The 16669-nt window shown below is 36.3% G+C and overlaps 2 protein-coding genes and 2 long non-coding RNA genes across 5 annotated transcripts in view; 3 read left to right on the top strand and 1 right to left on the bottom strand.

Moving 5' to 3' along the window:
• LOC113675326 (uncharacterized) overlaps positions 1 to 7311 on the bottom strand; it is a 39585-nt gene extending 32274 nt beyond the window's left edge. The window contains exons 1-6 of the mRNA XM_089209199.1: positions 7137 to 7311; positions 6937 to 7015; positions 3071 to 3124; positions 1644 to 1688; positions 733 to 777; positions 16 to 60 (exon numbers count right to left, since the gene is read on the bottom strand). Coding sequence (XP_089065325.1) covers positions 16 to 60; positions 733 to 777; positions 1644 to 1688; positions 3071 to 3124; positions 6937 to 7015; positions 7137 to 7141 — 273 coding nt within the window. The 5' untranslated portion in view covers positions 7142 to 7311. The remainder of the gene's footprint in view (positions 1 to 15; positions 61 to 732; positions 778 to 1643; positions 1689 to 3070; positions 3125 to 6936; positions 7016 to 7136) is intronic.
• On the top strand, positions 4240 to 4788 carry LOC149044358 (uncharacterized). The gene is made up of 2 exons (XR_016187580.1): positions 4240 to 4366; positions 4644 to 4788. It is a non-coding gene; the product is annotated as an uncharacterized LOC149044358 (long non-coding RNA).
• On the top strand, positions 6849 to 8389 carry LOC149044357 (uncharacterized). Its single transcript, XR_016187581.1, has 2 exons — positions 6849 to 7447; positions 7966 to 8389. It is a non-coding gene; the product is annotated as an uncharacterized LOC149044357 (long non-coding RNA).
• Positions 8390 to 9145: 756 nt separating this feature from the next.
• LOC113675325 (uncharacterized) overlaps positions 9146 to 16669 on the top strand; it is a 40266-nt gene continuing 32742 nt past the window's right edge. For both annotated transcript variants that reach the window (XM_089209198.1, XM_089209197.1), the window contains exons 1-8: positions 9146 to 9490; positions 9614 to 9668; positions 11618 to 11668; positions 12593 to 12637; positions 14743 to 14787; positions 15556 to 15600; positions 16135 to 16179; positions 16332 to 16394. In XM_089209198.1, coding sequence (XP_089065324.1) covers positions 9480 to 9490; positions 9614 to 9668; positions 11618 to 11668; positions 12593 to 12637; positions 14743 to 14787; positions 15556 to 15600; positions 16135 to 16179; positions 16332 to 16394 — 360 coding nt within the window. In that variant the 5' untranslated portion in view covers positions 9146 to 9479. The remainder of the gene's footprint in view (positions 9491 to 9613; positions 9669 to 11617; positions 11669 to 12592; positions 12638 to 14742; positions 14788 to 15555; positions 15601 to 16134; positions 16180 to 16331; positions 16395 to 16669) is intronic.

Genomic DNA, 16669 nt, shown 5'->3' with positions numbered 1-16669 from the left:
AAAGATTGTACTTACTCTTGGCCCTCTTTCACCAGTTGGGCCTGCTTCACCTTTACCGCCCTGAAATGAAGAATGAAAATGTTAAAAGATGAACAACAAGCTTGAACAATTAAAAAAGACCAACAACAAAAAACTCCTGTCTTTTATCTGTTGGGAGGGTTAGGTTGACTAGCACTCAATTTCTTCTTCCACCATCACCCCTAAATTGAACACCAAGGTCATGAGAATAAGGGAAATGATTCCATACTTGAGTACCTGTTTATTTTTGAAGATTCTTTGTCATGAAATGTGCAAAGAACAGAATGGAAAATAGAGTATGCTATATGAAAGGTTCAAGTATAGAAGAGAGTGAATCTTATAAAAAATAAAACTTCAAGAATAATTGAAAGGTTCCAGTTAATTGAAGCATCAGTTGTTACAAAAAGAACATAGAGAAAAACACGGGTATTGAAACAGAAATTAGCTCCTCATCAAAATTACATAGCAGATAATCGAAACTCCAACCATAATTGTTGATGTATCATCAAAGAAACAGTAGTGGTATAGCTAGGCAATGAAATAGTTGGTGGACGCCTGATCAAACTCAAGATGCCAAATATATTCTCAAATCAAAGGCATGGATCACCCGATCGCATCGTATGCAACTCAAGCAAAGAAGAGTTGATTCCCTTTGATCGGAATTCAAAGCTGTAAAACAACACATTTAAGAATTTCAGAATTCCTGAGTCTTACCTTATCACCTCTGGGACCGGGTAGACCTTCTGGTCCTTGAAAACCCTACAAAATAGATAAAGGTGAGTGCCATTCATCTAATTTTTCTCAGGAGTTATTCTTCGTAAGCTCCTCACATATTGATTGTTGCTTGATTTTGAAACGAATATCATTTGGCCCCAGTTGAATTCTAAGGAAGTATGGTTTATGGCTTTGTAAGCTCCTCACGTATTGATTGTTGCTTGATTTTGAAACGAATATCATTTGGCCCCAGTTGAATTCTAAGGAAGTATGGTTTTGAAGATGAAGTAGCTCAGAGCTTTTGAAAACTTGACACACTTGTTTATAAAGACGCTCTTGAATCGTTGTTTGCGAAGTCAACATATAAACAATATTTTCAGTGATCTGTTTTTGACATACTTGATTTAGCTTGTGTTTCTGGGATCCAGAGAGTTGTAATGGTGTAAAGTTGAAAACTTAACCCTTTAATTCTCAAGATCAAATTGTTAATTCTCCCATTTAGCTGCTGCACATTTCCTTGTAATTAGTTACATGATAAGTTTGAATATTCTCGTTGCCTATTTGCTGGATAATGTAAGGATATTATGGGGAGAAGTTTCATTTGATCACTTCTGGCAGTTAAAGAGTTAAGGGGCATTTCAGATATATGATCAATGTTTGTTCCTGTGAAACAAATCAATCTGAGTTCCAACCCATGGGATAAATGAAGAATCAATAACATTGACCACTATAGAATGCATTCCGCCAAACATCCATTATAGTAATAGGCCAAATGTTTTAAAATTCCATTCAAGTTTTCCCACTCATAGTACAAGAGATTCATTACATTGATGCATGTGAAAGAATTTTAAAAGCAAAACCCTCCTAATTTTGAATAATCCTGAAAATAACAACATTCAAACTTTACTCACTGGTAAACCAGGTGGACCAGGAAATCCTTGTCTTCCTCTTTCTCCCTAAAGTGAGGAACATGATTGGTACAATTTAAATGCAACTATAAAGAGCAAACTTTTCCCTGTGTTTACCCCAAAATCAGTAGAGGTTTGGCAACATGATGTGTAGAATGGCTCTTTGCAGAGACAGTTATTGCAATTTTTGTCATCCAATGTCCAAGATCTTGCATAAGGAGTCATTAGTATTTTAAAATTATTTACCTGCAGATAGTGGAGGGACCAAAAAAGATTTTCATGTACATGAGGTCTTGATAAAGTGTGGTTGGGGTGTATTGCTAGGCAGCTAGTTCCAAACAGTCAATCACAATATATTAAATAATCATTCTCTGAAATAACTAGTGAATATTTACCAGGCCATGAAGTGACAAAGAAAAATCCGCTTTCTCTTTACCATTACAAAGGTGAATGATTGTTTTATTGTTTACCACATAAGAACCAAAACATTGTTTTACTTCTGTTATTGTCACAATTTTGTATCTTTGGCTGTTAGGAGGTGAATAATACTTGTCAGTCACTTCTGAGCTAGCCAATCAGTGCACACAGAAAGTGCTGTTTACCAGTCTGGTATATTCTAATGTTTTTCATTCACCTTGGTTTTCATTTTGAGTGGGAGTTAGATGTAGGTAGGGTTACGATGTTAAAACTCCATTTTTTTTTGTTTTCTGTATAATTCAATTTTCAATTTATCTTTTGATGGGATTAGAACTTCACCTTGGTTCATTTTCTAACAATTTTCATGTCTTTCCCTGAGAAAAGTTAAAGACAGTTTAATTTCTGGAAGTAACCCATTTATTTCTGTTTTTTTTGGAGGAGAGGAAGGTATATGAACAAAACCAATATTAAAATTTTTATGGTTTGTCTTGAAATAGTGGCTACCTCACAGCTTCAGGGATGTATCTTGCTTTTTGGATTCCATGATATAACGGTTTTGAGTGGGTGTTAGATTTAGGTTGGATTACAATGTTAAAACTCTATTAATTTTTGTTCTCTGTATAATTCAATTTTCAATTTATCCTTTGATAGGATTGGAACTTCACCTTGATTAAATTTCTTACAACTTTCATGTCTTCTTCCAAAAGAAGTTAAAAACAGTTCAATTTCTGGAAGTTACTTGTTTATTTCTATGTCTTTTTTTTGGAAGTGGGAAGGGTCTATGAATATACTCAATATTAGATTTTCATAGTTTTTTTGAAATAGTGGCTTCTTTAGGGCTTCAGGGATAGATTTTTGGATTCCGTGATATACCAGTAAACCACTTAATGTTCAATCACTTGTACTGCCAGATAAATGTTGCCAATTCTTAATCAAGTTAATTAATAATATGAAATAATTAAATTGAGTTATTATGTTTTCTGAGAAAAGCATCAAACTGATAATGAACTTACCCTTCCACCTTTTTCTCCAATACATTTAGGAACACATGATTGGCATCCTTGGCACTGTTGAAGCAAAAATCAAGTAATAATGTTAACATATGATTAAAGGGGATGTCTTTAAAGAAACTGTGCTGCTGCATCAGTGGGAGAGTATAACAGGGTAGTTTAGTATTATCAACAGAATTGATAACTTTCATTAAATTATCTTTATTACTATAACTGCGTGGAAATTAACATCTGGAATCATTCAGGGTTGCTGCTTGGCACTGGCTGCAAGCAAAATTTGCTGGATGAAAAACAGGCAACCACCAGTTGGATTCTGTGGCTGGTGATTGCTTTGTTTGTTAAACACAAAGGATATTTCTGAAGTTATGCACTTCCATCCATTTGTCAATGAATGTCATCTTTTGACTGCTTCACTTGAAATTTTGCTCGGAGTTTAATTTCTTAGCTACAACCCTGATCACCCAAGAATTATGAGCATATTAATTCAAAAAAGTGCCTCATATGATATTATAGATAAATCAGACTATTTCTGAAAATATTTGAGTAGTCTTTGTGTTGATGGTTTGATGCTCTGCAGTTTTTTCTTCAAGAAATTAGTTTAATTTTCAAGTCTCTTGTTTTAAAACATCATGTTTTCACTATTCCTTAGTTTTTATGAAATTAATATCGGCATGAATGATGAGAAAAGCTTTTATCTTGCATTCAGATCACTGTACAACTTATTGGGCAAGCAGTCATTATGCTTAAGTTGCTCTCTTGTCATAAATTTTATAGGAATACAAAGGAATATGGTTATTTTTGATGCCCTGTAGCACGACAACTAAGAGCTGGCTAAGATTTAGTACATGTAACTGGGTGTATCATCAACATTATCAATACACTTCAGCCTCATTCGTGAGCATTGGGATTTCTTAAGGGTGTTATAGCAGGTACACTTCATCAAGTAATCTAAGTTTTTATTAGTGATCCAATAAGCAACCATTCATTATAGTTGAAGAGTTCACATCCCAATTTTCAGCAGTTGACATTTTTTTCATATTACACTGGGCAAATTAGCGGAAATTTCAAAATTATCTTCCCTTGTGTTTTAAGAACCCCTAAGTATAGTAGTCATTAATAGGAGAGGTGAAACTCTTGTACGTTCTGTACAATTTTAAAATTGTCTTCTCTTGTGTTTTCAGAAACCTCAGTATAGTAGTCATTAATAGGAGAGGTGAAACTCTTGTACGTTCTGTGGCTGTTTAAATTCTAGAGAGCATAATTACAATGCTTATATCACAGCAAGGGTGTATGTTGAAGGTAAGCTGCAGCATCATTTTTTTTTCCCTGCTAATCAGCAGTTTTTTTAAGGCCACAGACTACATGGTATTTTTTTTCGGTACAAGTAAATTTGGAAAAGCCTCTTAACAGCTTTCACACTAATTACTATTCTCGTCTTAATCTGGGTGGGCCATGGTGGAATTCATTAATTCTAATATTCCCTCTTTTTTCGAATGTTGAAGCTATTAATCTATTACCACCACTCCTTGCCTTGATAAGGAAAGTTAAGAGTTTATTCTCCTCGTTCCTTTTAAAGTGCCAGTACAGATTAAGGAATTCAAGAAGGCTGCCATTCGTTGTATGGTTGAACACCTTCGTTAGGAGAGGTACCCTCAACAGAGTTCCAAAGAATTGGAACTTTCTATTACCTATGATATGCTCAAGGAAAATAAAAAATTCCCAACATTTCGAGTGGGCTTTTAGCAAAGATGATCATTTGTTTGTTTAATAAAATGGCTTTTAAATGTAAACATTTGTATTTGTTGTTATCGAGCACTGTAGAATTCATTTTAAAATTAGCTGGAACAAACAACATCCAACTTAAGAACGGAATTAAATCTTTGCTTAACTCTTAAGTATAAGTCTTTGGTGTGCATCCAAATCTGCTACAGTGCTTAAAAAATTGTAATCCCTCACAGCATAGGAAGTGAAAATTCCTTTCATATACAGGGCAGCGAAAGCCTCGCCTATATATTTGTGGTTTGACTCCCTGGCCCAAGACATAACAAACGTATGTATGTATGCTATGCCGAGTAAAAGCTATCAATCGAACAGTCTTCATGAAATGATACCAGCGATCTCAGTTGCATGACCAAGAAGAAAGTGAATATCAATTTTAACACGCCTCAGAGTTTTCTATCCTTTTAATGCAGCGGAAGCCCGATTTCACGCACTTTTGTTCAAGATTTAATTAAGAAGGAAGGTTACCACTAGTCCGATTTCACTGGGTTATTTAGGAAGTCACGAGAGCCAAGGAAAAAATTTGTAAAGACATTCATTGCTTTCACGATCTTTTCCGATAATTCTTGTTCGTCACGTAACAATAAGTTACTGCTGCTTTTCTTTTGCTATGAGTTCACAAACGCAATCTTTCTTGGTCGAAACTTTTTCTTCGGCTTGAATGACCGGAAATAGATTTGGGAGAAGGATCGAAGGCTACCTGACGATTTGATATGAAAATAGATTGCACAGATGGTCTCAGTGAGTCTGAATGTTTAATTTTTCGTCCCTTCATCGGCTTGTCGTATAAAAAATAGCAACTAAATCTTGCCAAAATTTCGTGATTAGCCGGGAAAAAAAACTGACGATCCCTACCGTTGATCCTATAATTCGTATATTAAATCATTGATCTCGATCTTGACTTTAGGGCAGTTCCCGGGAAGATTTAATGATCTTTTGGAATACCGATTTGTGGAGTTCTAATTACAAAACAAAGTCTCTGTTTTGATGATTTTTCCCGAGCGAGACTTATCTGGCGAACATATGGTGTCAACATAACGGAAAATTTTCTGTTTCAACCGAGTCTACTGTATTGTTTACAACAGGCTTAAGAGAGCTTTCGTCTTATCAGCGTGTTATTAAAGGGATTTTTTCCAAAACTGTTACCGAGTGGTTATACTGGCAACGTACTTGACAGGTCTGTCACCCGTCTTTCGTCGGCTTAGCCACTTACGCACTTGTGCGACCTAAAGCGCGCGCGAGAGATTCACGCACCCTCTCGAAGTAGCGTGCGCGTTGTCACTTCAATTAGGAAATCCTCCGTGAAAATCGCACCCAATCAAACACTGTTCGCGGTATGGAAAAATTGCCCCTCAAACGTGCTCCACCTCTAAACTCATGTCCGTCGTAGATTAAAAAAAAAAAAACTTTCTGGATGTTATTTTCCGAATAAATTAGTTGAGGCAAATGGCAATCTTCATGCTTGTAAGCATAATTTTCTTTTAATGTAACATACCAAAAAGAGATTATACTTGCAATCGAAATTAGGGCAGTCAAGGTTTGCTTTATAATTTGCTTGAAATTGTTTAAGTGTCCTTTTAGTGATAACTCTCCTCAATCAGGAAGATTTTGGGAGGAAAATTTAAGAAGTTCAATCTTGGGCCGACTGCCCGTTGTCCGCGGGGCCCAGTGCAATCAATATTAATAATATTGTAGGAAAAACAATCAAGACTACATAGCTTCCCGAGGTCTTACAAACAAAATGGCAACATAGCTAGTTAAGTCTTTGCAGAATAAACGCGAGGTCAGAGTCGGATTCCCCAATTTTCGAGCAGTATGTTTACTTGAACACTGATTATAAGCGAAACGGACTTTTATAATGGGACAAATAGTTTTAGAGGATGCTAGATGTACATAGAGATACGCCTTGTTAGGTTTATTTTTTACTGCCTAACTGAAAAAATATTATACGCTATGAGTTACAAGAGCGGCATGCGAATCCGAGCACATACGGTTTTAAATTATCTACAAGATCAGTGTTAGTGAAGAGGTGGAAAATTCGATGGAGTGGCTTAGAGCTAAGGAATAACAGTAAAATTGAACAAACATACCGCAGCATCCGCGAGAGGAGGATTCACCAGATAGAATCCACAAATTACAACAAAAACAGCGGCAAATTGGACTAAAAACCTGCAAGATGACAAATGATGGTTAAATACTGGAGATCACTTCACGCGCGTGTTCGATTGGGATCTTCCATGGCGAGTATAGAACACACAAATGTAAAAACAAGATCGCGGCCAACACGTACCGCATGGCTAATCGATATATCCAGAAGCAGTTACTACGTTCGTTGTGCTCTTATCTGGACATACTAAGTTAACGACGCTTGTAGTGTAAGGAGAGTTTGGAAGTGTCGTTTGCTGATCGGTAACTCAATGGACAGCAGACCAAAATTCCGAGATTGAGAAAGCGGCTTTTGTTTCACGTTTGGTCACGGGTGATAATGTTTCACGGTTTATTGACAGATCGTGGAATTCCCGAGTGTCAAAGTTCTGCGATTGGGTGGGTTCGCGTCCACTCGGATTGAACAAAGGTTCAACTGTCCAGATCTCTCAACTGGTAGGTTGCGTGAAATTAATCTAATAATTGTGCGGAAATTTCTCAAGAATTTCTGCTGGCGCGTCGTTAGGGACTTAAGATCACGTTTAGTAGACAGTGGAAAATTTTTAGTTGTAGTGATTTTCTCCTAGCTTTCATTCTCAAGGTGGGAAGAGCTTGCTAGAGATTAAACATAAATTGGACGGTCACCAAAGCACGTAGAGGAGAGAAGATTGCATGCTTTCAGTAAACCGCGAAATTTTTGGATTTAGACTCAAGGTGTGTACTCTTCAGTCGCACGGAAGTTCCTTTAGGTTGGAAGGTCTGCTCACGATTCTGATCAAAATGCGTCAAATACGATTTGCTTTTCGTCAGAAAATATTCGACAGCCGGAAAAAAGCACTCCAAGTATTTTAACCGCAAATAGCTGTCATGCCTGACTGGTGATCTTCGAGTTGCTCCTAGACAAGATAAACACCCCGTGCTTGTGCGTCAAATAAATGACATTAACTTTGAAACTTTCATAATTTATTCTGCAGCTTTTTGATCTGAGGGCTGATTAAGATTACGGATAATTCTCTTATGCCAGACAGCTTGACCTAATTTGCGTCCGCCACGACCTAACAAGAACGTAGGTTACGGACGCATGCCTCCTGATGGGAAGTTGAGGTTGAACGGAACGAAGTGTCATATAAATGGCATACTCTCATGTTGGGCTATAGAGCCCAAGAGAGTTTTCTTCAAGTGACGTGATGTTTGCTTAGTATAGTCTTTTTCGTATTAATCACGCTTGACTTTCAGCACGCGAATAATCGTGAATTATGTAGTCGGACGCACAGAAAACGACAGAACTTGGTTTCTCAAAGCGTGAATGATAATTCCACATTTTTTTTATGATCTTAAAATATTGTTCTTTGTGGAAAATCTGCTAATCTGATGAGCAAATAAAAACATCTTTGGGTATTTGTTAAGGCTGAACTCACTGTAATGAAAGTCCCAGTTTGAAAACTGTTTTTTTTCTTTATTGCCCATCTCTTCTTAAACTGGAGTAATCACTTCTAGGGGTTTCACTTCAAAACTAAAAGTGTTGATGCCCATATGTTTATTCGAATCACGAATCCGTTCCTGTGTGTGGTCTTTATTAAAAAAGAAGACTTACGTTACATTTTGTCAGCAAAAATTACCAACCAAAACTAAGAAGCACCATACACTTATCACAGAATGAAGGAAGGGAGTCAGTTCGCCAAGAACTCTCAAAAACTCAAGCAGCTCTACAAACCGCACTTGTATCTGTTGCAGCACCTCTTTTGACGGGTAAAATGTCAAAACATGAACCCCTGTTGGTTTAAACTGGTATATCTCTAAAGGTGATTTGGAATACTGTTGCAAGATGACAGAACGAGATAAGATCCAAGGGCAAGATAACTTTTAATTTTTGACATATGAGTAGCAAAAGACCTCAAGTCCTCTTCTTTTTAATTTTTTCGGTTGATGCGATTTCGGCGATTTTGTCCCCACCCTCTAAAGTGTCTGACAACAAGAGTTTCTTTAATGAATAAGCTCTTTTATGCGCACGCTAAATAAATATAACCGCAAAACAGTTGGGGATCGATTGGTGGGGCTCAGGCGGTTTAAAGACTACTCCCCACCGGAAATATCGATCGGTTTATTTAATAAACATGCCGATCCTCAATTTTGCCGCGAAAAGGGGATTCTTTCGGCGCCAAGGCGTGCTCAGCTATGCGTGTTATTGAGGTGGGACAGACACAATCTTAAACTTGATACTTCCTCTTCATCACACTCCGCCTTTGCAGACAATCCCTAAAATGTGAGGTTTCTACGAGTGCCTGTCAACTGTCAGCCTCGCCTCCTTGGGGAATCGGAATGCATCACAATCGCTTTTCCCACTTCCTTTGAAGTGACACGGCCGTCCAGGCTCGGATAACAAACCCTTGTACTGTGCTTTCCACGAAGCGTGTCAACGATCCGCGGACTTGCTTCAGTTCTGCATGCCATAAACCTCTTGTTAGTGATTATTTGATATTTTTTCATTATGGGGTTGAGGTAGGTTTGCTAAAACTTGGCTCGATTTTGTCAAATTTTCGGTGCACGGTTGCGCGTCGCTTTTACCCTGGTTTTTACGAACGGATTGACTCATTTGTATTTTCTCTTGTTTCTCTTCAACAGGGCGGCCTCTCTCTTCGCCCTGATTTTCCTTGTTTGCAGAATAGCGAATTCACAGGTGAGGTTTATTGATCTAATAGTCTTAATTTAGTTTTTTGGCGACAACGATTGCTGAATTGCCTATGTTGTAGCGAAATCTATGGGGAAAAACTAAGCGAGCGCCTCACGCCAACCTTCCACTCACTCGCGAGTTAACGCGCGTGGTAACATTCAGTCCGTGAATACTTCAACCACATGTCTTTCTCTTTCACTTTATCGTCCAACAAGGTTAAGATCCTTCAAGTGTGCAATAAAATGATGTTTATACATCGGGAAAGGCATTTTCTTCTGAATATTTTTAAACACCTCGTAGTAATGTAGTAATGGTTTCGTTGAATCAACAAGCTTTGGGTTTAAAAATAAATTTGCTCTCCACATTTTTTTTGTTATATTGGTGGATGCCCTGAAGTTAGGTCTAAGATTTTATTACTTCGCGCTTGACACAATTTACTAAGAATTGTTCAATTGACCGGCATGCAATCAAATGCCCTAAGGGCATTAATAATAATCATTAATTTTCAGTAGGTTTGCCAGGTTCAGACATTCCAACCCTCCCGATTTGATCGGGAGTCTCCCGATTTGATGTGTTGCCTCCCGCTCTCCCGATTTTTATCAGGTTCTCCCGATTTATCATAAAATTCTGAAAACAAGGAAAAAATTGCTTATGTTATAAGTATTTTTTGCGATCTGAGTGTAAAACGTTACTTTGCTGTTGTTAATCCATCTTTTCAGAATCTAAGACCTTAAAGAAAACCACAGAAATGATGTCAACATGCTGGAAATGCCACTTGAGAGAAACTAAATTTGCAAAATTTCCTGGGGGGGGGGGGGGGGCCATGCCTCCTAGAAGCTCGCGCCGTTGGCGCTCATCTTAGCGCCTTCAGCACTAAAAGAGTCTCCCTATTTCTCCTCAAAAGGGGTTGGAATGTCTGCAGGTTTCATCGACTAAATGTCAAAAGGACGAACAAAATTATGCTTTAAAATGTTTGTATTTCTGTAAATGCTTGGAAAAATCAAAATAAGTAGTGTATGTGACTAACTGGCATGGATTTCTGAAAGGTCCTCAATTCCAGTCCTGTGAAAGATATGTTTGAACCCAACTGCCATCAAGTTGTCATGTAAAAAAAAAAATGGAACAAAAAATGCCTTTGAAATTGAGTATTACTTTTTTTAATTTTTATCGAGATTAAAATTTTTGTAGGGTGGAAGACACTTATGATAATATGGCAATTAGAAATAAACCAAACTGTAAAATACACAAAACAAACCATTCAAGTGAAGGTAATGACTATTCCAAATGTAAGAATGCATGAATATTTCTGTGTTCTCGACACTTTTACTCAAATGTTGATCAAATTTCTACAGAAAACCTCATGTGAACCTTTTGAGAGTATTCGGCATTTGTCTAGAAATTCAAAGTAATTTGTTTAATTATCTTGTTTTCAAAGTCTTTGAATTTTTGGAACTTATTTATATTAAAACATCTCTTCTGAACTTGGAAGAAGTTTTATAATCTGACTTTTATGCTCTGTCTCGCATGGATGCAATTCCCAGCGATCAGAAATTTGCACTTACTTAGGGTGGAAATTGACCTATAAACCATATGGGAATGTTTGATGTTTGTTTAAAACTATATTGAGAAATTCTGAAAGTTATTTTTAATTTTTAGGGAATGAATTTTCCTGGCTCGTACACACTAGAAAATAAGCTTTTTTCAGAGTCAGGAATGTGCATCTAGTTACTTGATGATTTGCCCAAGTGTGGATATTTCATGAAAACTGACAGTGTATTTGGGAACACTCATGATTTCTTAGCTAACAGCCACATTGAAATCCTTTTTTAAATTTTTTTTGCTTTTTTCTTTAGCAAGGTTATAGCAAGAAGGTGTATTACTCCTTTTTAGAAATAGGCACAGATCTTCAGAATGTGGGTACATAAATTAATTATGTTATTTTTGGTTGCGTTCAGGATCAAAATGATGAGGAATGCAATTGTAAAGCGGGACCCAAAGGTTCAAGGGTAGGTAACTCATCTTATTATGGAAAATAGCTTTGATTCATGATAACTTTTGTTTTTTTTAAAACAAAATTGAAGTCTGTTAACAGAATAAGGAAGGTGGTAAGTTTTTTAGCCCAGTAAAGAAATAAAAAAAGATGTTTTTTCGTCTTGTCAAAAGTGTGGGACAAAGAAAAAAATTCTTCCTTGTGAGGAATCAAACCTCAGACCTTTGGATTCCTTGCATCATACTGTGAAATCTAATGGTCTGAGGTTCAATTCCTCGCAGGTACTCAGAATTTGTCCCGCACTCATGACAAGAGAAAAAAACATCTTTCCCTAATATTGATGTCAGTATGAAAAATTATTTTTCAAGTGTCATTATTTTGCCATTTATAATGTAAGTGTAGAAACTTACTTTGTTTACAGCATGTGTGGTGGGCATTTGTCCAAGGGAAAGTGAAATCAGAAAATTGATTCAAATGAACTTTCCTTCCTCCTTGTCCCTTGAATACCAGCTTTAAGGATCATATCCCCAAAATATCCTTTTGTTGTGTCAAGGATAAATTGGATTCTTAGCCTTACCAAAATCTTTATAGGTAACCCTCAACTGCTCCTAGTATGCATTGACTCAAAGGAAATTTCTCCCAACATTATTGGTATATTTCCTGCTAGGTGGCAACGAGAAGAAAGAACAAAATCAGTCTGGGGTTATTGATTGATTTAGCACTGAATATTTACTGCTAAGGTTGAAATGAGGAAATCAGTTTTGGGGATTAATATATATATATATATATATATATTGATACCTTGATCGTGGTGAAAGGGTTATGCCAAACTGCATGTTTTCTTGTTTGAGGGAAGGTTTCAAATGTGTGTAAAAATGTTTCATGCAGAAATTCCCTTGATTTCTTTGAGAGCTATAAATTGTAATTTTTACCCTTGCAGGGAAGACCAGGAAAAACTGGTGTCAATGGCCCACCAGGAGAGGAGGTGTGTAATAATATCTTAGCTTCTCTTCATGAGAAAGAGTTGTGAATGAATATTATTCATCAGATTTAGAACCTCTCAGAATTAGCAAGTGATGTTTCTTAGGTTTAGCAACAAGTAAACAACACTGACACAGACACAAGTATAAATCAGGTGTTGAAATATAACTGATGGTGAGATAAAATAAAGTTATAATGGTAATATTATAAAGGAAATATTGAAATAATCCAATCAAAAAGGAATTACATGAAAATTTTCAAATAATGACATGTCCTGGGTCGAGGTTAGGAAGTGACACTGCCATCTGAAATTTGTAAGTGAGGCAGCTTAAGGGCGGAGTCTGAAAGAAGGCCCTTTCTCCCTTCTGCTGTCATGTTTTACACAGTTATCGCCAGCCAAAAATCTGGCCAGCAATCGCCACTTTTTCACCCAGTGAGTTGCCAATACTAAGCAACAGCTCTGCATGTATTGAATAATGTGTTTTGCATTGGATAATGATAACAGAAACACATGTTGGTTTAAGACAGTATACAGAATTGAACAACATTGGACATTGTTAAACATTTGATCAGTGTTACAGATGCTTTTGCTCATTTAAGGGTTTAAAACTTATGGTGGCTTAATTAATTCTCATTCAGAATGATATCTGAAACAAATGTGTTGTAACTCTTCTGAAATCTTTCAAAGCTTTTTGCTCATTTATTAATGTCCAATTCATACAGCTAATGGTGACCCTTCGTGCAGGTAATGAACAAACTGAGATTCTTTAGGAAACATTGGGAAAATTTTTCCTCTTGAATGTTTGCGTATTACCTTGAGACAGATATAAGGTCACTTGACTGTATTTAGTCAGTGTAAATTAGGGTCAATTTTGAGATTTGATTATAATCATTGAATTTGAATGAAAAAGAATCAGAAGCAAATGAAAATGATTGAATGGAAGCACCATCTAAAATATCGTGCATGTAGGAAGTTGGACATTTTTCAGCAATTAAATACTTGAACTTTCACCTTAGGTGAACGTGCTTCCCTTAAGTCCTTCATCTCAGACCACTTAAAACTTATTGCAAATATAGTAACACTGGTTGCAAGGTCCAGTTTCAAGTTAGAAATATTTTCTGTCAAATATATATATATGGCAAACTGATAAATTTGTATGACAATAACACTTGAAAGTTTTTTTTCTTTGTTAATTTGTGACTGCAGTAAAGTTCTTGAGTGTCAAACTTAGAAAACCACACATCAGGGAAAGTATCTCTGAAATGTTATAGAGATGACATGAATTATGGTGCTAATCAGCTGTAGGGTAGTTTGTTATTTTTTTGTCTGCCCTGATCTCTGTTGTGACTGGTAATTTTAAAATTTGCACTGTTTACCCTTCCTAAAGTGCCCCAGGCGTTCACAGTCATACAGTTCACATTTTATATTGATTAAGGCATGCGGCAGGAAATTAAATTGAGGAGAGAGAAAAATGTATGGACTAATAATAGATAATTAAAATGACCTATGTAACTATATGTATGTATGTTGTGTATGTGTGTATGTATACTTCATTTATCACCACCCCAATGGGGGCTTTCTAGGGCCAGTATGCATGAGTGACTTTATAAATGAATGACTAGGTGAATGAACAAATAAACATAGTGTTCAAAAATCCCAACTTTCAGGAGACAGACCATGCTATAGACATAGTGCAGTCAAGGAGTTGATCATGCAGCAACCAAGAATAAATCCATTTAATAGAAGGATGAAGGGCTTGAACCCAGACCACTAGTCTAATTAAAGAGCCAACACCCTAACCACTTGGCCACGCAGCCGCCTTTAGGAATGTTACCCAGTTATAGTGATACATGATAATATCATGAATTCCACCCTTTTTATTGTTTTCTTCTCAGGGATTTCCTATCCTTTACTTTGAATTAATCTTAAAGATTTCCTCTTTACATTACTACTGCTGATAAAATTTCAGTCACTTTACCATTTGTTTGTTGTTATAACAATTATGAATGGTTTTCCATATGAAAACAAAAACAAGAGATGAACTGACTGGACCCCTTAATTTAAGGTTGTTATGTTTCTAAGATTTCATGTTTGTCTTTGTCCTTTAGGGTCCTGCTGGAAAAGATGGATTACAAGGCCCCAAAGGCTACAAGGTGATGTTTCCAGATTTGTTTCATTTTGGTAAAAAATCCAATGTGAGCTGCTTACATGAGCTCTAGGGGTGGACCTAGAAATTACCAGCCTGAGGCAATGGAGAAATTGGGGGTGAAATTGCAAGCATCTGTTTCCCCTATAACCCATTCATGGTTTTGCAGCAAGGCACAATACAGGATAATTTTTTACATTTGGTGTCCCTTGTTATTTCATTTGAGAGAACAACCTGTTACCATAGGCATTTAGTGTGCATATTCAGGTAATCTGACTTTGAATGGCAGATAGCTTTTTATTAAAAAAAAAATTGTTTGACAGTGAATTTGAATTAAGGGAAGTTCTGAGATTGATATGATATTAACCTCTGATTGAACAATGCTATGTGAAAGACAAAAAGGTTTACTTATAAAAACTAAGAAAGGGGAGTATGGCCTATTTGTTGCTCCCCTCTTTCTTGATGAGCCCCTTCTCTTTATCAGGTATGACACACCTACAATAATTGGCAAGCATTTTTGAACATTTGATAAAAACACTGGGTGTGGTACTCAGTTGTCATGTTCTGTCTTCACAGAGAAATCCTTTAGCCTCTTCTCTTTGTGATTAGACACACCCAGGAGTGAAAAAGTTTCTGTCAGTCTTCATTTGTTTGATGGGAATAGGTTTTTGTCTCTTCATGGGAAATGTCCAGAAAGGAATGTCTGTTAGAGTAGGTTTCACTAGACCTTGAATGCATATTAATATTGTTTATGATTTTTTAATTTCTGTTTAAGGGGGAGGCTGGAGTACAGGGCCCTACAGGAACACAAGGAGATCAGGTAAAATAAAAGCAAAGGATATATTCTTAATCAACTTTGAAAATAGGATAATTTGAGATGCAAAGTTTTATCAGTGTAACGAGCTGTTATTTCTGCTGGTTAAAGATGAAGAAAGGGGCAATGATTTTAGTAAAGGAAATTCCATCAAAATGAGCAATGATGTACAATTAAGAAGAAAACTTTACAGTCATTCTTAGAGGAGTCAGTGTGAAAAACAAAAGAAAGATAAAATATTTTATTTTTTAGGATTTAGTTTGATCTCTGGGCTAAAATTGTAAAAAATGAATGGCAGACATTGTGGAAAATATCTTAATTTTTGGAGTGAAAGGGTTGATTAGGATAGAAGGGAAATGAGGTTAATTTTAAACAAAAGCCTTTCTCAGTGTACTCATTTCACAGACTGACTGTTTCCTCCAATGTTTGTACCTGAAATGTTGCTAACATTTCTTAATACAACTTTTTTTATTCCCTCAAATTAATACCTTGTCTTGAATTCTTTGCTTGTTAAAATGTATATGTAATTTTTTATTGCAGGGAATGATTGGAGTGCCTGGATTTCCTGGCATCAATGGTATACCTGTAAGTACTGGTATTTCAATTAGCTTTTGCATTCAAAGAGCACTTTTCTTCATTCTGTATGTGTATGGTTTTCATGTTTAAATGGTTAACATGTGTGGTATACCACTGCTTCTGACAGAATTAAACATCGTTTTGATCCATTTAAATTCTAGGGAGTCCCAGGAATTGCTGGACCAAAAGGTTTCATGGGACTCTGCGGATGTGATGGTGATAAGGTAACACTCAGCATACAACTTGAATAAAAAAACAAAATGGTTTGAATAGACATTGCTATACATGTACAATACTTCTGTCAACTAATTGGTTTGAGAGGCTAAAAGTATTTGTTTTTTGTTTTTGTTAACTACAAACCATTTACAAGAAACTTTATTCAACATCCAACATTGATAAGTAGTCATTCACAATTTAAAACCTGGATTACAAGATCTCTGCAAATCAGAAAATATATATTGGCTAGGCTTTGGAAAAAAAAAAGAAAAGTGTGATTACT

The sequence above is a fragment of the Pocillopora damicornis genome, chromosome 6, assembly GCF_964200805.1.
Source record: "Pocillopora damicornis chromosome 6, jaPocDami1.2, whole genome shotgun sequence".
NCBI lineage: Eukaryota > Metazoa > Cnidaria > Anthozoa > Scleractinia > Pocilloporidae > Pocillopora > Pocillopora damicornis.
The sequence above is the reverse complement of the archived record's forward strand: the minus strand, read 5'-3'. Positions and strand labels throughout refer to the sequence as shown.